Below are 23,736 nucleotides of genomic sequence, written 5' to 3'. Positions count from 1 at the left end.
CATGTCTCAGACTAGAAAATGATTGACCATGTAAGAGGTGTAAAACAGACTCTTCACACACAGGTATTTATGAGGGGACATTCCAGTGATCCACAGAGCTGGATGGAGGCAGGGCCCCCACAGGTCTGCTGTGAAAGGAATAAATTCAGTAATGGCACTGTGATCTTATATCTGTATTTGGATTATATGTTCACAGGGGATTTAACCACTGCTTCAGTCAGTCTAAAAGCAATCTGTGAATGAAAGGGTTGGGATAGAGATAGCAGGAGAAATCATGTTTTTCTTCTTAAAATTATCCTTCCTCAGAGATTAAAAGGAAGCTTTTGGATAACTGTACTGGGTTATGCCAGGAAAGCTCATCACAGGGATTAGTGCATTAACTACATAATTATAATGTATACATTGCATGCTTCACCAACCAAATACATAAACCTTATTTAGTCTAAATAAACCTTAAAGCCCAAAGAATAAGTCTAGCACTTTCAGATAAGCTCAGGCATGAATGTAATCTCTCCTTAATATACCATCTTTTTTCTTAGAAAGAAAACAGTGTGCTCAGCGCATGTGACAGCAAATCATCTCTGGGTCTCATGGTGAGGAGATCAGAGCAGCCATCAGGAGTCCCTGAGGAGCCCAGGCAAACTGTCCACAGCAGCATTTTCCTGGGAGCTCTGCCCAGTGCTTCCCCCTCCTTCTCTCCCTTTCTCACTTTGTCTGCTTTTCTCCCATGGATAAACAGCCCCAGTCCTGCAGAACCCCTCGCACCCCAACCACATGGCCAGTCTCAGGCCCTGGGACCCTTCCCAGAGATCTGGATCATCATTTCCCTGCTGCTGCTGCTGCTGCTGAGCCCAGCAGGACTGGGAGTGTGCAGGGTGTGTGGGTGCCTGAGGTGTTCCTGTTCAGAAGTCAGGCTGCTCAGAGGGTTTCGGCAAATGCAGCATCCCAGACAGGCAGGATCTCTGCTGCAGCAGGTAGGGAGAATCTGGCAGCAGAAATGTATTTGGAGGGCAGCAGTGTGTTGTCATTCTGGGGCCAGCATGAGCACATATGTCAGCAGCCTTTACTGGAAGGTGATCTTGTAGTCAAGCCACAAGCTGCAGAGCATGTTGTCACACAAATTCAGAGCTGCCCGTCTCTTGATTAGGAAGGTGCTGCAGTCCCTCTCTGTCAGTAGAACCATGGCTTTTCCAGGAGAGCAGTGCCTGGTGCAGGGCAGGGAGGGCTGTGGCAGGCAGCTGGCAGAGCAGAGGGGTGGTGGCTCTGCAGGGTGGGTGGTTGCAGGCAGGCAAAAGGTGCAAGGCAGCAGGGGCATTGGGGGCACTCAGCACTGCAGGTGCTCTAAACAGAGAGGGTGAAGCACCTGAGTCAGATTAACTTGTTGGATGAGGACCATATTTGATAGCATGGCTTGGAAAAGAAAACCTGTGGAAAAAAATCTGATTTCTTACTTTCAGTTTTTAGAGCTTTTTTCCCCCACAAAGGAATGTTTAACTTCATACAGCACTCATGTAGGAAGACAGTGACAGGCCAAACTTGAAGTCCTTTGCAGCTGGTATCTCTGGGATCAGTCTGCTTGGCAGAGGCAATGTTAAGGGAAGATACCTTGGCACAAGGACAGGTCTGGGAGCAGGGGAGCCCCAGCACACCCCCTACCCCAGGCTGCTGCCTCAGCAAGGCTGCCCAAAGGTGCCTGTGATGGAGTCAAGGACAACCCCAGAGCAGGGACAGAAGCAAATGCCATGGAAAGAAAACCAGTGATGTTGGATTATTTTTCAAGAGCACTGAGACAGCAGCCAGCAGGGCCACACACAGACACATCCAGCCACAGGCCAGTGAAAACCAGTGTGGGTGAGACAGCCTCATGCAGCAAAATCCCATGTGGGCAACCACAGCATTTTCCAGCCCAGGAGAAAGACCTTGTAGGAGTTATATCAGATGCTGGTGCCCCAGAGCTGTGTTGCACATCAGCAACAAGACACACTGCAGTGTGTTTGGGGTGTCTCTGCTGACCACTGCCCCCATCATTCTCAGCTCTGCTTCATTAATTTATTTGCCCTCCTGTGTGTCTGGGGCTTGTTGCTGTTCACATTCAGTCCCTGGCCTGCTCTGAAGGAGGGGGATTGGAGTCAGCAGATCTCCACTCTGAAGGAGGGGGAATGGAGTCAGCAGATCTCCACCCTGGTGTTTGATAGGGAAGCGGCGCTTTTGCAATGATCCCCCAAGTTGTGACATGCACTGGAAACTGGTCCTCTGCCAGCTGTCCTCTGTGCAGGGAGCTGCAGCTGAGGTCAGGTGCTGCATGAACACCTCTGCACTATCACTCTGTTGTTTCATGGCCTGGGCTGACGAAGTTTGGGCTGACAACAGCACACACAGATACAGCCCATGGAGCTGGGGCTTTCATTTGCACCAGAACAGAGGGAGGGCAAAAGAGCCATGAAAACCCATCATGAATGTTTCCCCTCCCCACAAATCCTCCTCTTTCAAATGCCCAGTAAGGGATCTAGGGGGGAGGGAAAACCATCATCCTCTAATCCAGAACAGGAGCTGGCTGTCATACCACCACAAACAGGCCACGCCAACTCCTCCACTAACTCTGCTCTTGTGAGGAGACAGAGATGGACTGTGATAAGGTTTTGGCTCTCAGACACACTTGGAACCATGGGGAAGGCCAGCCAGAGCCTGTGCATCCAGGGGAATTGCTAAATCAGCACTGACAGATTGCAGCAAGGAGCAATGTCCTTGACCTGGCTGCAATAGCTCTGAGGAGCAGCAGTGAGAGCTTCCTGCTTCACAGGGACTTTGCAGGCAGCAGTGGCTCTGGCAGGAGCACAGGCTCAAATCTGTGAAACTAACTGTTGTTGCACAAAAATGGCACAACCCAGCCATGTTTGTCAAGACCTATTCTTCATTTGTTGCTGCTGCAGTCTCAGGGCAGGTTAAGGTCCCCACTGTGTTAGGTGATACACAGTGTCCTGCCCAGGTGTGCCTTGGAGGATTTGGAAGGTTTGTGTCACACAGGTTGAGCAAAATTGAGGTGAGAGTAATGAGGAAACAGCAGAAACAGTTCTACAGAGAAAGAAGGGAGGCTCTTTCAAGGTGCATTTTTGTGTGTTTCGTTGTCTAGAAGATCTCAGAAAATGTTGATGGCAGTAAACCCCTGCTGCTGGAGCAGAGCTGTGGATGCAGTTACCCAGCAGTGGCTTCATGCAGAGTGCTCATGGTGGAGGCTCCTGGTACAAAAGCATCTAAGAAGATCATGAGCTCTTTGACCTTGCCATGTGTGGGATCTCCAGCTGCTCTTCTGCAGAGGAGCAGGAGGCTGCTCCTCTCTGACAGGAGACCTGCATGCAGAATCTGGTTGGCATTTGTTTTCCAGTCAGGAGAAATGAGGGAGTTCAGTGTTTCAGGCAACCTGCAGCTGCTGGAGTTTTTGTTCCCACTGTCATGCCCCTTGAGTTTTTGGGTGAGAGGGGGATGCAACATGAAATGCTGCATTTCTTTTTCAGGATGCAACATGAAATGCTGCATTTCTTTTTAACTTCTGTCCAGCTCCCCTGAAGTTCCTTCAGTAGGCAGAGCAGCATGTTGGAAGTGGAGTTATAGCAACAGCAGCACAACACCTACAACCCCAGTTGGATTTGTATGATGACAGGTAGGAAAAATGGAATGGCATTCACCTTGAGGGTGAGAAAACAGGCAAGTGAGAGTGTGTTTAACTGCTCAGAGATGTGGACTTACCTTGGGCTGACAGCAGTGAGGATATTTTGCTGACAGGACATGACGTATTTGATGGAAATGAGATTTACATTGCTTTTGGAAAACGCATCAACATGGCCTACCATACAGACACCATAGATAGCTTAATGAGCAATTTTTAAATATTTGGACATTCTGTTCACAAAATAAATTGATGGGAACATTAATTAACATTAATTAGCTGTCAGTCTTTTGGCAGACCTGAGTGGCTTCAATGAAAGAAATATCCTGACAGACTTTACTACCTTTCAATGAAATAAAAAGATATGGAAGCTTGTCTTAAATTTATACTTAAAAAAAGCATCCTGTAGCTTTTTTGGGGATTTTTGTTTTGTTTAGTTTTGGTTTGTTTTGTTTTTTAATAGTAGTAGCTCAGTTTATTCACTGCTTGGTTAAGTTGCTGTCATGGTTTAACCCCAGATGTCAGCTCAGCCCCACAGAGCCATTCACTCACTCCCTCCCTCAGTGGAATGGGGAGAGAATAGGAAGAGTAAAAGTGAAAAAACTTGTGGGCTGAGATAGTAACAGTTTAATAGACAAAACAAAATCCACACACAAAAGCAAAACAAAACAAGGAATTAATTCACAGTTTCCCATTGGCAGGCAGGTGTTCAGCCATCCCCAGGAAATCAGGATTGTATCACAGGCACTGGGGAGGACAAATGCCAACTCTGAATGTGTCCTTCCTCCTCCTTCTTCTTCCCCCAGCTCTATATTCCGTATGGTCTGGAATATCCTTTGGGTCAGTTGGGGTCAGCTGTCCCAGCTGTGCCCCCTCCCAGCTCCTTTTGCACCCCCACTCTGCTCAATGGTGAGGAGCAGAAAAATCCTTGACTCTGTGGAAGCACTGCTCAGCAATAACAAAAACATCCCTGAATTATCAACACTGTTTCCAGCACAAATCCAAAACACAGCCCCATACCAGCTACTATGAAAAAAAATTAACTCTGCCTCAGCCAAAACCATCACAGTTAGAAAAACTGTGGTTTTGTAATTAGTGGTTCTTTGCAAAATCATGAAATATATATATGTATGCACAATGCCTATCTATATAAAAGTAGTATGTGCTTAAATGAGTTTTGCACTGATGGGCTCCTTGGCAAAGAAATCACTTTTAGTTGTCCATTAGGGCTGGATTCAATAGAAATTTTGGCTGACTTTACTGCAAGCCTTGGAAACCATTGGAATATTCAAGACTTAGGCAGTCAGATGCCTGCTTTAATTTCTATTGACAAAGGAAAAGGAGGGATGAGTAAATGTAAAACATTTCCTTCCAGCTAAGAGAGGCAGCATGGTGCAGGGAGGAGGTGGAATCCAGCACATCTGGGTTGAATTTATTGCTGGCTCTGCTGCCAACTTGCTTTGTGACTTTGAGCAAGTAATTTTTTATTTTTTTTTCACTTTGCTGTCTTACTTTCTGCAGTGTGGGGAGAGCTCACCAAGTTTCACGTGGTGCTTTGGGCAGGTGGAGGTGCTTCCTTGGTGACCGTGACCAAGGTGGGGCAGTTGCCAGGCTGGCAGATTAGTGAGTGCCAGGCAGTGCTGTCTGTGTGACAGAGGGTGCAAGGGGGAGCTGTGCCTTTTGAGGGAAAGATGTTCATGAAGTAGCACCCTGCCTGCACAAACGTGTCCGTAAGTGCCAGTAACCAGTGCCTCCTACATCACAGAGTAATTTGGAGCTGAAGCTGGGTTGGCAACCTCTGTCTGTGGGTCTCCTATTTCATTTTCTACAGCACTCCCAGGGAAGAGCAATTGCTTTGGGGCTAAATCACAGAGAATGAAGTGGCTGTTTTTAAATGGTCTCTGTATTTGTGCTTCCTGCACCCAAAGCTGTTTTCACGTTCTCAGTGTGGAGGAAAGAAGGCTGGCAGCTTCAATTTTTTTTTTCTTTTTCATAAGATGCATTTTGTGCCAAATGTGAAGAACTGAAAAAGCATGTGAAAGCCAAGAGAGAGTCATATATGGCCCTCTGTGTGCCACCACGACCGTGGTCCAGCAGTGATACTTGGGCTATTCCCAGAAAATTCCTGCCTATCTCTTATTTGCCTTTGTTTCTCATTTTATACAGCACTGATGTCTTAGTTCTGCTTGCTGCATCCACCAGTGGAGCTCATGGCTAATCTACAAAATCCTTGCATTTTTTTCTCTAAGCATTTACTCTTACAAGGTTGCAGGTGTGATTGCTATGAGCAGTGATGTGTGCTCTGCTGGATTTTGCAAGATGAAATCAAAGCTGACCTCAGCCCATATCACAATCTGAATTATAAGATTAATGCAATGCAACATGCCATGTATCAGTGGGGCCAAGTGATGTCTTGCTTGAGTAGGCAGAGAATGAAATAGCGGTACTTCAGGATTTGATTCTGTGGCATTAGATGATCAGCAGGTATTATGTAAGTCCTACTGATTTTTATAAACTTCCATTTATGGCTTATGATATGTCCTTATGTTCCCACTGGTGGGTCAAGATGTCTTTCATGAAACCTTTTGGAAATACCTGGAACATGAGAACTTGGGCAGATTTATCTCTCCACAAAGTTGTACAGGAACTCAAGACTCTGTTGAGTAGCATGCAGATGATGGAAGAACTTGTCAGGAATAGTGGTCATCATGTGCCTTTATGCACTGTACAAATCTGAGAATAAAGATGCGATATTCAAGTCTAGAGACAGAATGATTATTAAAATCAATAGAAAACATTGTTGGGAACTGATGTCATCTATGCACTCTACTGCAATATTCCCCTTTATTATTTTTAACCTACAAAGGAGAAAGGTTATTAAGAATAACATGGTAACACAAGTATAACATTTTCCTGACATACTGTAGCTTTGTTATAAGCTATCCTGGTTTAGGTGTCCCTTCAACTGCTCTGTTTTTCTCTCCTCTGCAGGGTACATAATGCATTCTTCTTCTCACAGTAACATACTTGGCAACTAGAATCAGTCAGTTGCAGTGGGGTGCAGGACACCTGGGTTCAGCCTCAGCCTGGGTGGGTGATGCAGCCACATCCCCTCTGTGTGTCCAGCCCCCTCCTCCTTTGCCTCTCTCTGTTAGTTTAACAGAAAGCCCTTTGGGGCCAGCACCGCTCTCCATTGTGTATTTGTACAGCATAATGAGGTGTCAGTCTTGGGGCAGGCTCTTGGAAACTACCAAAGCATAAATGCTAATAAAAATTAATTAAGTGAATACCCGTGTCCTAGGTGTCAAGGCAGGGTGTAAAAATGATCTCCAGTAAAGTGGTCTGAGTGTTTTAAAGTGTGATAGAAAGCTTCTCCAGATTTCAGAGGCTTAAATCCATCTCTTAGCATGCAGCCAGGACTTCCCGCAAAGTTCTCTAGTCCTGCACAGACAACTTTGTGAAGTGAAAGCTGGATATGAATTGCTGTGGGTTAAAGGCAGTTATTCCCACAGTTCCCATTCCCTAATGTTTTCCACTTATGATGTTCTTCTCCCTTAATGTTCATAGTAACTTGTGCCAAAAAAGGTGTTTCCTATCATGTTCTCCTCACATTGTGTGTTGTGGTTTAGGGATTTTTTTAATTCCATATTTTCAATCCCCAGAGAGCTAAGGTTAGTCATAAACATGCTTTTGGCTATCAGATTAATGTGTGGTTTGCTATAGCAACAAACAAAAGCATTAGTCAGAAACTGGCATGAAGCTATAAACACATATTTTTTTGTGATATTACCCAGAGTTAGCTGAATTTATCTGGTACACTGTTGCCACACAACTGCATTGTATTTAGACTATAATCCTGGTTGAATAGGAACATCGTAGAAAACCCAAATAATACATTATGGAGAAATAAGCAAATCTTTTAAGTGATGTTGTTAACTGTCTGAAGATCATGGCCAGATTCTGGTGTTGCACTGTTATAAATTCAGACGAACACCTTCAGGACACAAATTTAGATCAGAGGCTAAAATCTGAATCCGTATCTATGGAATAAAAGGAAAATTATAATTTAAAGAAAAATCTTGTTTTTCCTTTGCTGTTTTCACCTCCATAATTCTACAGCAGCAAAATGATTAGAGGTAGGTGTTACCAGATTGCAGTAGGTGGTGTAAATCCACTGGCAGCACTCCTGGAGCACACCGTGTGCAGCATGGCAGGGAGGGAGCCCTGCTGAGGACAGTGTCTGTCTGTCTGTCTGTGCCTGCACAGCGCTGGGAAGGTGCAGTCTGTGCAGAGCTGGTGTCTGTCCAGCCAGGCTGGGCACAGGAGGAGTGGCTGGTGCAGCAGCTCCTGGCTTCCCTGGGGAGCTGGTTGGGTTTGTAAGGCGAGCACTGAAATCCCACAGCTCCCAGTCCCCGAGCCAGCTGGTTTAAAGGTTGCCCTGGAGGCTCTACAGAAGTGGTGATTTTTGCCTAGGCAGAGTAGGCACATTCCTGCCTTATTCCAACCATTTCTCTTCTCATCCCTGCACCTTTTCAGGAACATGAGCCCTGCTCTGTTTTGACAGCTGCATTTAATAAAAAACATATGCATGAAAAATGTGTTTTCCAGTATTCCTGAGCTGGCACTGCTCTGCAAGGAGAACTTAAACTTCCCTAGAAATTGTTCAGATACATTTTCAGACCCCTCTCTTTGAAGGTGCATGTGTGAAGTGGTCATGACCTTCCCTGCTGCAGAGGTGTGCAGAGTGGCATAGCTGTAATATCCACACCTGCCCAAGTGATAAGAGCAGCAAACCCATCAGAACCTCCTTGTACCAACCACTCTAGAAGTTGTTCACAGGGCCAGTGGATAAACCTGCAGCAACATGTATTTTGCACATGTGTGCTTTAGCCCTCTGAGAACTGGCTTTAGAAGTTCAGGGATCAGGAACAAACCCAGCATTGGCTACGCTGCGTTCCATAAGCAAAGAGTTTTTTCCTTAACCAACCCCCTAGCAGAAGGGCATGCCCCAGTAGATCCTACATTTCAACCCTCACTCTGTGCTTTGCTTAGTGTTCTTGAATCTGGATCCTACACACTTGGGACCCTGGCCCAGGTGTATTTTCAGAATCTTTTGAGATAAGTTTTCCACAGTAGATTTCCCTGATGCAGAAGTGTAGAAGGACCTGTTTTTCAGTTAGCAGGACTTCAGAAGGCTTTGAGCAACCTGGTCTAGTGAAAGGTGCCTCTGTCCATGGCAGGGGGTAGGAATGAGATGATCTTTAAGGTCCTTTCTAAACCATTCAATTATTCCATGATTCTGTGACTTACTCTGGGCTTATGTGTGGGTTTGTCCTTGCCCTTTTCTCCTGTGTCTCCTTTTGCATCAAGCCCTGCGCTTGATTTCTCTGAAAAGAAGAGCTCTGGGTATTTTAAGGTCAGCAAAGTGCCTTTCTTATACTCTGTTTTGGTCAAATGGGGGCAGATCTTCTTCATAAGTGTTCAAAGGGGATTAAGTAGTGTTCAAAGTATTTGCAATGAAGAAAGAAACAAATTCTGCTCTCAGTGTAGTCGCAGAATTCTGTCAACACTGCCCCAACACCACTATATAAAGCAAATATTTCAGTCTCTGCTAAAACCCTCTAACATCTCAGTCCATGGAGGACTTTGGGACTGCAGCATTTAAAAATGTCACAGTAAGATGGTGGTGGAGCCTTTTGTTTTAGACGGGATAATTTCACGGTAGCAATCGTTTTCCTTTTCTGGCATTATTGACTGTAAGCTGTGCATAGTGCAAGGAATGCAAATCCACCTTCCTCAGGAGAGGGCGGTGGTCTCTGTGCTGCACACAGAGCTCACAGGGAGCTGAACCAGACAGCAGAGTCCTCATGGGGCCATAGGACCGGGCAGGGGGCAAGACAGCACAGGTAGTAAAACACCATTGGTTTAAAAATACTCTTTGCAAAGAAAAAAAAAAATACTTAAAAATACTTAATACTTAAAAAATATTAAAAATACTCTTTGCAGAAAACCCTACAGATGGACTGAAGGGCACCTCCAGGTGCCTCCCATTCTTTCCTTTTGCTCAAACTCTTCACAGTTCCACAAATCAAGGTGCTCATTGCTGTTTTTCAGAGTGGGGACAAGCCACTGGATTGTCCTTCTGTTGCACAGATTTAAATGACTGAAGAAGCCACCTTGCAGCAGATCTCAAAAACTGTAACTGAAGCTCCAGGATCTTCCTTTTCCTTATACTTTGTATTGGTACAAAGCTCTTTTATTTCAGTGGAGTTCTTGATCTGGCTGAAGAACAAAATGTAATTTACTCTCCCTTATGAATTAGTCTGAATTTAGCACAGCTGTTTATCAATAAAAACCTTACCATGTGCCTCCAAAAAGAATGCCTCCTGTTTTAACTGAGTTACAAGATGCTTAACCTGAGTGTGAACAGACCATTATGATAGAGCTGCTCATTTCCATTAGATATCATTATTTTTGTATTACAGAGAAGCTCTGGATGTTTGGAAATGCTATGAATCAATGTTAGGGCTGATAATCAAATCCAAATTCCTCTTAGTGCTTTCAAACAACTCCACCCATCTCAATTCATTCAGCAGTTACTACATGGATGACCCACAGTGCAGTTACTTTCTTGCTATTTTAGTCTTTACCCAGAAAGAAATCCAGAACTGCACTAATGAGTCTTGAAAGAAATGGTTTCTCCCTATCGTTTATACTTGCGCCTGTGAAACCTAAAACTGAAAGCTGCTTCCTTAATGAAACTGTGTTTCCCTCTAATCTATTAAGCAAGCATTTTGATTTGTTATTTTTGGGTGCTAGGAGGTACAGAAATGGAAAATCAGTACTGAACCATTTAAAAACCACATGCAAAGATTCAGTTTTATTTTTTTCAAAAATATAATGCAACAAAAGTTTGTCAGGGTCAGTTTTTCCTTCTGTAAATTAATTTGCACTTAAAATTCCAATACCTTTCAGTCTTACATAATTATTTTTAATTTCAAGCAATGAAGATTAAGGTAACAGATTTAATTTGTTAAAGAAGACATGTATCGAATGATATATTTAGAAAATGCTGGGGCAAGGTATACATCTATTAGGTAAAGGTGTTCCAAAAAGAGGTAAAAACCAATGGGCTGAAATCACCAGACAACATTTTCAAAAAGAATTTGGTATGTCACCAACTCAATTATTTTGAAATCTGACCTTTTGGTGACTGAAACCCAAGTTTATAGTCCATTTATTCAGGTTTGAATTACACTGATCTGGGCAGAACTAAGCTAATTTATTTATTTATCTGACTCAATGGATTAGTTTGTCTGTAAATGAGATTTTACGCTTTTGTAAACCCACAGTCTGCATCCAGAAATTCTCTCCACTTTTAAAGAGAATCTCCTACCACACAAAAACAAGGAAAAGTGAGCTGTGCCAAATGCTATTTTGCTACTGTCAGTGTTTATTGACAGAAAAGATTTTTATCTTAACAAAGTGAGGGAACTGTTAACTTTATCTTTGATGTAAAATATTTTCCCATAATAATTTTCTGTCACCTTTATCCTGTATCTCTTGTATTACATATACATTAAGGAATTTAAAAGCTTAAAAAATATTTTCTTCTGTAGTGATATACATCCAAACAAGTTGCCCAGGGAATTTTCTCTCGAGCTGAAAACCTGTTTCCAGAGGCAGATATTTATATAAAAGCCCCCATAAAAGGTTGTGGGAAAACTACCAGGTTTTTTTCTGCATTCCTGTTTTGAGAAGGGCTGTGCCCAGCATACCAAAGGGACAGCCAAAGTAGCATCACTCCATTAATATTGCTGTATTTGGGCACTTGATTGTGCACTGAATTTTATCAGTTGGGTAACAAGAAATAAAAGTCTTCTAGACCTTTGAGGCCATAAGGATCACAGTACAAACTCTCTCTATATATGTATGTATGTATGTGTTCATATTTATCTCAATACAAACATTTTACTGAGCATTGATTCTGATTGGGATGTTTTTTAAGCAAAGGGTTTGAAGAGCATTTTTAGCAGTTTGGGCTACAATGTCTGTTTCTAATTTGGAGTGTTAAGTGCCATTTACACAAAGCCTGCATCAGTTTCTTTGGGCTTTTTGCAAACTGTTAGCAGTTCCTCTATTCTTATCTTAAGACCTATTCTTACAGAACAAATGTGCTTTCTACCAAAACCACTGAGAATTAGCATCTTTCTTCAGTGTGTCAATACTGGGCTACCTTAAGAGACAGCTTGGTGTTACAACCCCTTCTTCTTAGGAATAACGACTCTGTGGCCAGAGAAATTGAGTCTCGGGGCTGCCAATCAGGCCTACGCAGGCAGAGAGATCATTTTCCATAAATGCATTCATTTGATTCATTTATACATCTGAGCAGGGCTGTGCTTTGGCAGTGGAACCGGCAATCTGCTCTGGTAGAAGCCTGAATTCTTGGAAGGGTGAATCAGAGAGGAGCAGGAATGTGGCAAAGTTAATTTTTGTGATCCTTATGGGCCTTGTCTGCAATAGGCACCCACCTGCCTGTGCTTCTGGGTGAGCCATGGTAGGAGCTGAGTTCACAGCTGTCCAACAGGGAAGGGAGCAGGAATCAACTCCTTGCTCTGAGAGGAAGGCAGATGTGCTGTGCATTTCCTTCCCAAGTCCAGTTTGTTGTATAGGTGAAGGGGTTTCTTTCAGAGGGGAGAAAAAGGCAAGATTTCAATAATCAATATACTGGATAATGAAATAGCTGCAGAGTAGTTCCCACCAGGGTTTCTGAAGCTGATAAGCAAGTGAGAGCTCTTCATTTGCAACACATTCCTGAAACCCTTCTTGAAACTCGCATCATCCAGATGGGCAGTGACACTCCAGGAAATTTTATCTGGGTATCCATACAACTGTTTACTATTTACTGTTTATCCATACAACTACTTTACATTTATTCGCACAGTAGCGAATCAATTGCAAGTAAAACCAGTATATCCCAGGAGATAAAACTGTTGAGGATCAGAGTGGATTACACCAGTCTTTATTGCTTTATTTGGCTATGAATTGCTAACTTACTTTCTGTCCAAAAGGGTGGTAAGCAATTTTGGTTCAGTCCAGGAGTTTGGGCACAAATAGCAACAATTGCTAAAAAGTTATTCTCTTCTCTTATCATCTTTGTGAGAACTGGCCCTGCAATCCTGGAAAAATAATAATTAGAATTATCCTGATTCATAATTATTCCATTATCACAATATTATGTAAGAAAACACTGTATGAATTCATGCAGGAAGTAAAGCACAGACTGGAAACCCATTCTGTCACATGAACCTGAGAGAGAGGAAAACTCCTGCCTAACACATGAAGGACAGAGACACGGGGCAGGAAGTTACACCTGCCCTCCATGCAAACAGACTAAATCTAGAGATGATACAAAATCTGTGCTTCTGAGACAGAACCATGGCCTGGGGGAAGCAGCACCAAACCCACTCATGTGGGTACCATGAGCATTTGCCTTTTTCACTCATGTTTTAGCTAGGAAGAGGAGGGACAGACCAGGAGAGGCAGATACAGCTAACAACCACTGCTGTCTGCTTTTGCTGTCTCTTTTGGACATCCCTCTATTCATGTTCTTGCAATAAACTTTGGTTAAGAGCTTATTTTCGAACTCTCTGTTACTTGTAGGAAAGGTTATTCTGTTTCAGTAAGAGGTGAAATATTAGACTAATGAAATACTTTCGCTAATATTTTATCCTTGTAACAGAAGAGTTATGTGGATCTGGCCAAACTACATTTCCTATATAGCCAAGTAACCAATATATGATGATAGCTAGATGAAAGCCATTAACTCAGGATCTGCTAAATTTCAGTTTGACAGCTGGAAAAAAAAAGTCCCCTGTGCTTTTCATGTTAAAATATGACTCAAACTGAGAAGGTCTGTGCAGAGCCCCACCAGAGTGATTTATTTTCACATTCTGAATTATTCTGTGCTTTCTATTAAGTTTATCTTTACCATCAGAGAAAAGGTAGACTACTGCAAGAATTGAGAACTTCTTTATTCAGCCTTCCTAAAGTTTTGCTCCTATTGTGAAGTGTGAGCAGGAATGCTTTTAATACTTTTAAATCTGTGGGCAGGGCTTATCAATAAACACACACTCATGGGAAAGCCATTCACTCTTCTTTTCATCTGGGGGCTGTTAGTTTTTGGTTTTATGGTAGTGTTTATATAATTTCTTAGTTGCCAGTGCTCTTACACATCTTTCCTGGTATTAGTCAACCTGTAGAAAATGCTCTATAAAATCCTACAGAGCTCAGTATGGTCTGCAAGGAGCCTTAATTCCCGAGACATTTCCCTGCTTGGGTGTACTTTGCAGAGCAAAGTACTGTTCCTTTTGATAAAAACAAGTGTTAACTTCGTGGACAATCCTCTGGCTGGGCAAGGAGACTCATGATTGTAACTCACATATATATAATGTCTTCAAAAGGTTTTGAGATGAAATGATTTGAAGGCTTTTAATGAAGTACTCTAACAGCCAACAAGGGCAGCTTAACATACCAAGGCAATGAATCAAAACATCTTGTTCATGCCTTGAATGGAAGGAAACTATTCACACACGTTGGTTATTTGGGAGTAGCTGCTCCTTTAGCACGCCTGTGCCCCTGCTTTCGGCTCGCAGGTCGGAGCTGCATTCATCACAGCCCAAGTATGCAGCCCCGGGACAGAGTGCAGCCAAGGGGCATTGCCAGACCTGAGCAAAACAAAGGCAGGAGTGTAGCTTGAACACCGGCCCAGCTGGTTCTGATAGCATCCCGCTGATAACGAGGCCTGTTAAACTCCTTCAGCAGCAAAATCTTTATCTTCATTCCTCAGAGCAGCCCTTTGTCTTCATCCCACAGAAATTTCAGGGCTTGCTGGGGAGAGTCCCACTGGCAGCACAGAGCAGAGGGGAAGCACTAAAGGAGGGGTGCTGATGCTCACTTTAACACCTTTTTTTGAGGCAAAACAGCTGCTTTTGCACTGTGGCAGCGTTCCGTGCAGAGCTGACGGGCTGGTTCTTCCAGGTGGAGCTGCTGCATGCCCCGCTGTGTCTCTGGCAGCAGTTCAAGTGAAGTAACACGGCATTCCAGCCATGGAGGGGCATTCCATGGAAGGCTGGGAGAGGCAGCTCTCCGTGACAGTGCCCGCATCCACGGCCAGGGAGCCTGCACCAATAGAATGACAGCCGAGTGTCCCCATCCGTGGCCATGGAGCTGCCCCATAGAGTGACAGCCGAGTGTCCCCATCCATGGCCATGGAGCTGCCCCATAGAGTGACAGCCGAGTGTCCCCATCCATGGCCATGGAGCTGCCCCATAGAGTGACAGCCGAGTGTCCCCATCCATGGCCATGGAGCTGCCCCATAGAGTGACAGCCGGGTGTCCCCATCCATGGCCATGGAGCCTGCTGGATAGAGTGACAGCCGGGTGTCCCCATCCGTGGCCATGGAGCATGCCTGGATAAAGTGACAGCCGAACATTCCTGCTGGGCTCCAGCCGTGCCCTGGAGCCCTGCCCAGCAGTTGCTGTAACTCAGTCCATGGGATCTTGCAGGACAATGGAATGAATCCAGGTCTCTGGAATGCACTAGGAAATCTCTGTAGAAGATGAACCTCTTGATTTTTTTTTGCTGGTGGTTTTCCCCAGCATCGCTGGAGCTGTTGACTAGAAGTGCCACAAACCTTCTGGAGGTCATGGTGGAGCCTGCACAGGCTGTGCAAGATCCTGTGCTATAACCATGTTTAAACCTCATGGCAGCTTCCTTTAGGAACAAGCACATGCATAGCAAGGTTCATTTGCAGACACTTTCAGATTCTTATCTTTGCAGCTGATGCTTGCAGGATCATTTCCCTCCAGCATTACTTGCTTGGGAGTCAGGTGAGCTTACCTATCTGAAAAAGTGCTCTTGAGAGGCCGAGATTAATGTCAGGCATGTGCATAGTGTTCCTGTTATCAAGTGCTTTCCTGAACTGGGACCTGCGATTTAAAACATTCTAAGTATTCTAAGTATTCCCTATTTCAACTACAAGAAGTGAATCAGAAGGAGCTGCAGGACCTCACGGCAGCACTGCTCAGGAGCTGTGAGAGCTCTGAGGGAGGAAAAGGAATCCCAGTAATTGTGATACCTGCAGGAGAGGGAGAACAAGCTGTGGGGGGGAAAGTCAGGCACACCATCCATCTGGAGAGAGGGATGTGGTTTTGAAAACAAGAGACTTTCTGGAGAAATGCATTATCAGTTACCTGCCATTTGTACATGAGGAGTAACAGCCCTGTGTGACAGGGTGCCGGGGGGCAGAGGGACAGACAGACCTGCAGATACAGGGGCTGATGGCTGCAGGAGGAGAGCTCTGGTACGGGAGCCAGCTGAAGCTGTCCCTGACAGCAGCCATGCACAGCTTTGTTTACAGCAAGGCATAAGCCCATGAGGGAGCACCATGAAAACTGCTAACCTACATGTATGCATTCTTTAGTGGGTCAAACACAGTGCCAACAACGACAATGACATTAAAATATTACTGCTGTGGTTTGTCTTGCAATTATTCATTCCTCCTTCTCCTTATTAATAATGCAAATGAGGTTAGGTGTCCAGAGCATGCTTTGCACTGTCAGAAAAGACCTGATCTAAAGATGTCCCAGCCTTGCACACGTGTCAAGGTATGAGTTTTCTAAGTGGCTATGGACTCAGAGTTATTTCCACAACACTGCACAAACAGAACTGTTGGTTTCTTGTCACAGCTTAGAAATTGTAATTAGCAAATGCCAAAACCCTCATAAAGAAAAGGCATAGGTTGTGTTATTGTTAATAACAATAAGTGAGTGATCAAAGCATAAAAGTTCTCAGCTGTGGAGAGATATTAATAATGGATCAGGTTTCTGTCTGTTAAGAGAAATTATTTGTTGAAGTAATGTTGAAGTTGATGCAAGGAAAAGTGATATGCTTAAAGATGAGAGAGCAGAGCACCTAACTTCACTATTCATATGCAAATATGACTTTAGTACAAAATCTTAAAAAGCAAAAAGCCCAAATCTAAGAACTGCAGAAAAAGGGCTATAGTCTGGAAGCAGAGAAGTTAGGATGATCAGCAAAAGACATTTTTGTTTCTTTTATTAACATCTCCGGTATTTTCATGTACTATTTTATTTTTAAGTATATAGATCACAGAAATTTTATATACCAGTGTTCCAATTAAAACTAGGTTTCTCTTTATACAATACATTAAAGCACATTTGATTTAAAATCAATGACACTGTCTTACTTGGAGTTCATTGTATTGTATCAAATGTGATTTTGGAGACTGTTGCCCAATGAACAGTGCCTCTTTTTACTTTTTTCCTTCTGGTTTTGCCCAAACAGTCCATCTGGGTTGCTAGGCTGAAGATAAAATAATTTTTAAAAAATTGCATTTCAAAAAGCAGATACACATTTCAGTCATATGATATGAAAATGATCCAGCCTATATAACTCCTACTGCTTACTTTGAAAAAATTCCCTTGTTCTGAAGTCAGTCCAGTAGCTATTAGAAGTAGTCACTGATGTAAATTCCATCTTGTTTATGAAAACATTTTGAACAAAGCATTGATTGTCCAGGGTCCATAAAAAAAAGCTAAAATCTATAAAATGTTGGCATTGCTACTATTCAGGGCATGAGAATGACATGCATATAAATCATAGTTTATTGGCACAGGCTTTTCTACTCAGAAAGAAGGCTTTGCTGAAAATGTACTGCAATGCCGCTCTTTTATAGATTTCTTTTGAAAGTGTTCTGAATCAGGAAATAATCAGAAGCAAATCTTAGTTTACAGTGGGAATCAAGGGCACAGGGAGTCTTTTATGACGTGGGTTAGCTATCATAGAGGGGCAGCCTAGGCAGAGTTTGGGGAAATCAGGGTGGATGAAAAAGCCTCAGTGTGAAGCTTTGGGAGGGAAGGTCATTTGTGTGTCTGATGCCCCTCCATGCAGTCTCGCCCACCTCTCTGTTAGCCCTGGGGACAGTAATATGTTGGTTGAATTTTTTCAGGAAAAGGCGCTACTATCACAGTTTAGGAGAGGTGCTGTACTTGCATTGCTCCAGTTCCAGACAATTAAAGTGTCACTGAAGCTACATCAGAGTAAAACAAGAGTAAACCAGCCTCAGAAGTCCCACAGATGATTCTTTCCTGTTTCTTTTCCAGTAGCAGAATTATTGGCAGCCACCAGGGATCAATGCTGTAGTTACCACTGGAGTGCTGCACTGAAGAGCAAACACTCCAGCAATCCAAGCAATTTGCTGTTAAGTCATTCTGCTGGACTGCAGGGCTTGTGGGTGGGATTCTCCCAAGGGAAAAATATGGCAATGCCACAAGACTTAGTCCTTACTATTTCTTGGAATTTTAGTAACAGCCATAAAATTTATTGTTGGCACCTGAATCTTTAGAAGCGCTAGGCAAATTAAACAATCGAGCATCAATCCTGCAGCTCTTCTCCTCATATGATGCTTATTAAAATACATTTGGTGAAGTGCTTCATGAATGGATTCCAGAATTTTCAAGCAGAAATGCTTAAAATCAGGTTTATAACTCCATGTCTAAATTTTTTATATGGTTTGCTGTTTTTTCAGTTATTTAGAGCTTCTGAAGACTAAAAATGCTAGAGCTTTTGAAAAAAAATCAAGCTAAATTTCAGGCAGGTCAATAATCTGAGCTAAAATGAGCATTAAGACCATTTTCTAGAATTTGCCAGAATGGTCTATTGTAGGTGTCAGGACTAGTGCTGTGAAGGCTAAAGGATGAATGATCTGGCAGCCCTGATGTGTTTTGGGTTGATCCTAATTCCCTGGGGCTGGAATGCTGCAGGAGAACTGATTATGATGCTGTACATATGGCTAATGTGGATTGCCTTTTATTTTATCAAGTTTGGAAGCCTGACCCAGAGATTGTTAGAGGATAGTCCCACTGGAAGCACACTGTTTCCATCCACCTTAACAAAGTGGTCCATCGCTGATGACTGGGGCATAACTCTTGCAAAACTTTGCCTGTACTATATAATTTCATCTTCAAAAAAAATCGAGGAAGAAGTAAATGTAGATCAGAAAACTATGAGGAGTGACCAGCAAAATTCCAGCCACTTTAACAAAAGCTTGGCAATGTGTGTAAGTCAGTGATTGCAGACATGACTAAGTTGTGCCATCTTGTCTGCACACAGAGTGTGTAATGTCCAGAAATCTTGTGTTCCAGCCCAAGGATTCTCCATTTGAGACAGACAATGAGTTGCACAGTTCTTCTTGTCAGTTGTTTTCTCCAGTTTTTGAGCATATTTTTAAGCCAGAGGATCAGTTTGGGAGAGCCAAAGCTATGTATAGTAATGGCAGCTGCAGAACTGAGAGTTGGGGAGCTAGACAGCCTGATGGCTTGGAAAAAACAAGCATGGAGACAGGAAAGAGACACAGTTATTGGGACAAGGACTTGGGCATGTGTGTGAATAGCTGGTGCATTAGGGAATATGTAGTTCAGCCACACTGTCCTCTACTGGTTAAAGCTGGATCTCTGCAAATGTTCTAATTCATGCTGTTTTCATTCTTTGGTGCCCAATTTAAAGCGTTTCAAGGGGATCATACTTTCAAACAGCCCATCTCCTTCACCTCTGTGTGCCCTCAATACTTTTAAAAAGTAAGAAAACAGCATCTTTTGTACTGTCAAGGTTCATGATATTTACTCTCCTGTTCTTAAGACCTTTGTCAGAAGTGAGGAAGGGTTTCAATATGGGGAATTTCAATCAATTTAATCCATTGTGAATTAGCAAACTGTTAATTACTGATTCTGCTATTTTAAATAATAAAACAATTCAGGGAGAAACACTTCAGATTCCCTCTGTACGCCTCTCCTTCCCCTTTTCTGGTCTCCAGTCCCTCCAAGCTTTCATTGTGGGCTACGCTCAATCCCTCTGGAAAGGTGGAGGCTGGTGCAGAAGACAGGGGTCAGCAGATGGTCGATGTTTTTCTTTTTCTAAAGATATCAGAAATACTCATATCCAGAAATGTAAAGGCTTTTGTGAAAGACAAAACCCCCCCCAGCTTGGAGAAAATGTGGAATTAGAGGTAAACCAGATTATAAACCCTGCCCATGGCTAGTAGGGAGAACTAGATGATCTTTAAGGTCCCTTCCAAACCACACCATTCTGTGATGCTGGGAATCTAAATTAAGGCAGGCCTTTCCAGTGGCTTGTGCACAGCCCTGCTGCTGCAGGGGATTTCAGCTTGCCAGCTGACTGCTCTGTGCTCTGTGTGGATCGTGAGGCACCAACAACCACAACCTGTGTGCTGCTTTCAGGTTCGGGACGACAGCTGAGACCGGCCGAGGCCCCGGGAGATGCTGATGCCGATGCAGATGCAGAGGAGGAAGATTCTGTGAGTTTCTTAGAGTTGAATTTTTCTGTGATGACAGTTTGACAGAGTGGGATCTTAAATATTTTGTTTATGGCTAGGTCTTTCTGGTGGTTTTCCTTCCCATTAAAAATGTTGTATTTTTGCTTGGGACTGTCCTGCCAGCTCAAAAGCCAGAAAGATGTTTCAGTGTAAAGGCATCTGCTCTTTGCCATGGCTCATTGGCATAAGTTTGCTACCAAGACTTAGCAAACTATTACATGGCTGTTAACTACAGTAACATTTCTTTAAGGATTTAGACAGTTTAGGTTCCCTATTGTCTGACTGGAGAAGGAAGAATGCCAATTGCTTGTCAGCAGAAATTCCTGCTGGGACTTTTGCTTGCTTATAGAGGGCAATAAAGTTTGAAGCCATTGGATGCAAAGTTTAGGTATGGAAATACAGCCGGGAAGGGATTTTTTTTTAAACTTTTTCAGTTATTGCTAATTGATCTGTCTGTTTTCGGTCTGTTCAGTCTGCAGATACACACAATACATAAATAAAATCAAAATAAGCTTACCACTGTGTTTTGTCTCTCAGAACTCTGTCCCTTGTGGGTTTGAGTGCTTTAACATGAGAACTGTATTTGTTCTTGACCTAAAAAAAGTTATTGGCTATTTTTTATCCACCATCACTAATGAAAGATTTTTACTCAGAAGGACACTATGGATAGCTAGAGAAACAGTCCTAAAAATGAGTCACTGTTTAATGGTGGGTGTTCCTTTATCACTGCTCGTGTCTTTTCCACAGGTTACTGAAGTGGCAGTAGAAGACATTCGTCCAAGGCCACAAGGATCCTCTCCAGTTTATGAGTATCCCGAAGAAGAAGACTATTTAAAGGCAAGATAATTAATTTTCATGCAGGCATGGCTTTATCAAGTTGATTCAAGAGGCTTTAGCTCCCACAATGCCATAGAATGGGACATTGCTGCAGCCACATTGTCTTCCTGTCCCCACCAAAACTGCATCTCTGTTAATTGATGGATTTATTTTGTGCGGGTCTTCCTGACCATGTTCTTGTTTCTTGGCAAGAAAATGCATTTGACTTAATTCTGTAAAGGACACAAGACAGAGAGCATAAAGAAATTGTAGTGTTTTTCCTGTTAGAATTTTTGGCTTGAACCTAATTAATAAGTATTTCAAAATTACCTGTACCTCTTGGTTATTCAAAGTTAGAGATTTAATTAGTCAGCCATGTTAAGTCGGCAACAGTTTAAAATTCATGCCGAAGCTGAATAAGTAAAAAAATTTATGTTTACAAAATTGAAAGATGAACAATATACTACATTAGGACACAGAAAGACTTCCAATATCTTAAGACATTTGGTCTCTGACCAAATGCAAATTTTGTTACAATGGTCTCTGATTTAATGCAAATTTTGGTACAATGAAGGGAGGCCTTGGCATCTAATTTACTGCTGGGATTAGTATAGTTAAATAATTCATGTTGTACATGGCTCTTGATCCTGAATTTGCTCTGTGCCATTAAAGTCAGCCTCATTTCTTGCTCTAAACCAGGAATTTTAACTGACTTTTGTTGTACTTAAGATCGCCGTGGCTTCTGAACTTGAAATAATTCAAAATTGTTTTTCAGCCTCAAGAAGAAAACAAAAAACATTCTACAGATAAATCAAAGCAGAGTCATCCACAGGTCAGTCTAAAAGCACTCTGTAGCTTTAGGTATGAGCCTTGTAAATAGTAAAGTTTGTTAAAACACACAGACATGAATGGGAGGACAGAAGGAAGGACAAATGGGCAAAGAGTCACTTTGGACTTGTTTTGATCAGGAACTTCATGAATGGCCAAGTTGTGGCACGGGCAGGAACATTGATTTGTCCTATTTGTGGTCCTTCCATAATTCTTTTTAGAATTCTTTCTTTAGCCTTCTCTGATTTGAGTGCAGTACAGCATTAGCTCTTATTTTGACTTTTTTCTTTTCGGCCCATTGACTTTGAGTGGTTAACATCTTCACAAGAAAATACAGTCTTTCAGCCCTAAAAGTTTCCATATGTTTCACATTTTAAAATTATAACCTATTTTCCCTATGACCCTGATTTAGCTTAACCCTAACACACGTGCTTAACTGTAATTTAGAACAGAATCAAACCCACACTAAGTATGTCCTCAATTTTGGATAATCTTTCTTGAGCTATTGAAAATATACCTGAGGAGATTAAATTTTTTATTGTAGAACAACTTAGAACCCTTTAATGCAAATTAATAAAAATTATAAATTCACGTATTTTTCTGTCTCTAGGAGACAATGGAAGTGACCCTGAAAACAGAAGTGGAAGCTGGAGCTAGTGGTTTTAGTGTAAAAGGTGGAGGAAATGAAGGAATATTTATTAAAAAAGTACTTAAGGAATCTCCTGCTTCAAAAATATTTAGTCTTAAAGAAGGTAAAGTCTGATTTTTAATTTTTTTAAAATTTTATTCTGCATCTTTAAATAATGAGAATTGTAGCTGTGTGATCTGCCATCTCTTTAGGTATCAGAAATAGTAGATTTTAAACCAACTAATGTTATCTATGAGCTTAACCTGTCCATATAAATAATTTCTAAGATCACTTGCTTGAACAATAATGAAATGTGATGTTTTTTGTATACCATCGAAAAACATCAGTTTTCACTGGAACAGTGGAAAAGATACATAGAAAGTAGTATATACAAAACTAAAATGGAAAAAAAAAAGATAAGAAAACACAAAGTAATTAAAATTATGTATTATTCCACTTGCAGGTGATCAGCTTCTAAGTGCTACAATATTTTTTGATAATATCAAATATGAAGATGCACTCAAGATTCTTCAATATTCCGAGCCATACAGAGTCCAATTCAGCCTCAAAAGAAAAATTTCCGTGCATGAAGATCTGGAACACTCTACAGCCCAGCACAAAAAGGAAAGGATAGGCCAGGTACATTTCTGATTAGTTTACAAAGTTTGGGTAACATACTATAGTAATGTGCTCTGTGGAAATAGATCATAAAACAAATGCTTGTGTCTTCTTATGACTTACACATGTGTTTAAAGTTACTAGCATGAATATTCATTATTTTAAAAAATCCCACACAATATTTGCAGCTTTTTAAATATCTTGAGTGAGACTATGGATTTTATATAAATCCACAATCTTGTTTTAAGTGGTGAAAATATTCTTTAATGAGTCAGCATTTTTTAATTGTTGATTGTCCACTGATGGAACAGACTTGGGCAATCTCTGTAATACTTATAATAAGTATGTTCCAAAATGTAAAATATCAGTAAAAATTTTAATTCAAAGCTTCTTTGTAAGATTTTTCTATTAAAAAAAAATCTGTGTCTAACCACTGATATTTTGACAGACCTCTTCATAGGTTTCCATCAACTTAAAGATCATATTTTCTTCATATACATATACCTATACATATAGATAAATACTATATATAACATATATTTGTACAGGGATAGATAGATAGATAGATAGATAGATAGATAGATAGATAGATAGATAGATAGATACCTGCATACATACATACAGAAACCACTGTTTACTGTAATATTTTGAAAGGAATATCTTCAGAAATCCATAAATTACACTCCATTTGTTTGATGTAATTTCTGACTGACATTGCATATTTTTATAATCTTCAGGATTTTTTTATATAACAAGTAGATACTAGTA

At 41.9% G+C, this 23,736-nt stretch overlaps 1 protein-coding gene across 2 annotated transcripts in view; it reads left to right on the top strand.

The window, feature by feature from the left end:
- The window catches only part of LOC132074752 (protein AHNAK2-like), a 51,770-nt gene that overhangs the window by 5,379 nt on the left and 22,655 nt on the right, over positions 1-23,736 (top strand). The window contains exons 1-6 of one of the 2 annotated variants that reach the window (XM_059474741.1): positions 3,551-3,658; positions 19,984-20,060; positions 20,826-20,915; positions 21,670-21,726; positions 22,333-22,474; positions 22,814-22,989. In XM_059474741.1, coding sequence (XP_059330724.1) covers positions 3,649-3,658; positions 19,984-20,060; positions 20,826-20,915; positions 21,670-21,726; positions 22,333-22,474; positions 22,814-22,989 — 552 coding nt within the window. In that variant the 5' untranslated portion in view covers positions 3,551-3,648. Of the gene's footprint in view, positions 1-3,550; positions 3,659-19,983; positions 20,061-20,825; positions 20,916-21,669; positions 21,727-22,332; positions 22,475-22,813; positions 22,990-23,736 lie in introns of those variants that run through there. The other variant, XM_059474742.1, reaches the window with a different exon arrangement.

This window comes from Ammospiza nelsoni, chromosome 6 (genome assembly GCF_027579445.1).
Source record: "Ammospiza nelsoni isolate bAmmNel1 chromosome 6, bAmmNel1.pri, whole genome shotgun sequence".
NCBI classification, from domain to species: Eukaryota; Metazoa; Chordata; class Aves; order Passeriformes; family Passerellidae; genus Ammospiza; species Ammospiza nelsoni.
The sequence above is the reverse complement of the archived record's forward strand: the minus strand, read 5'-3'. Positions and strand labels throughout refer to the sequence as shown.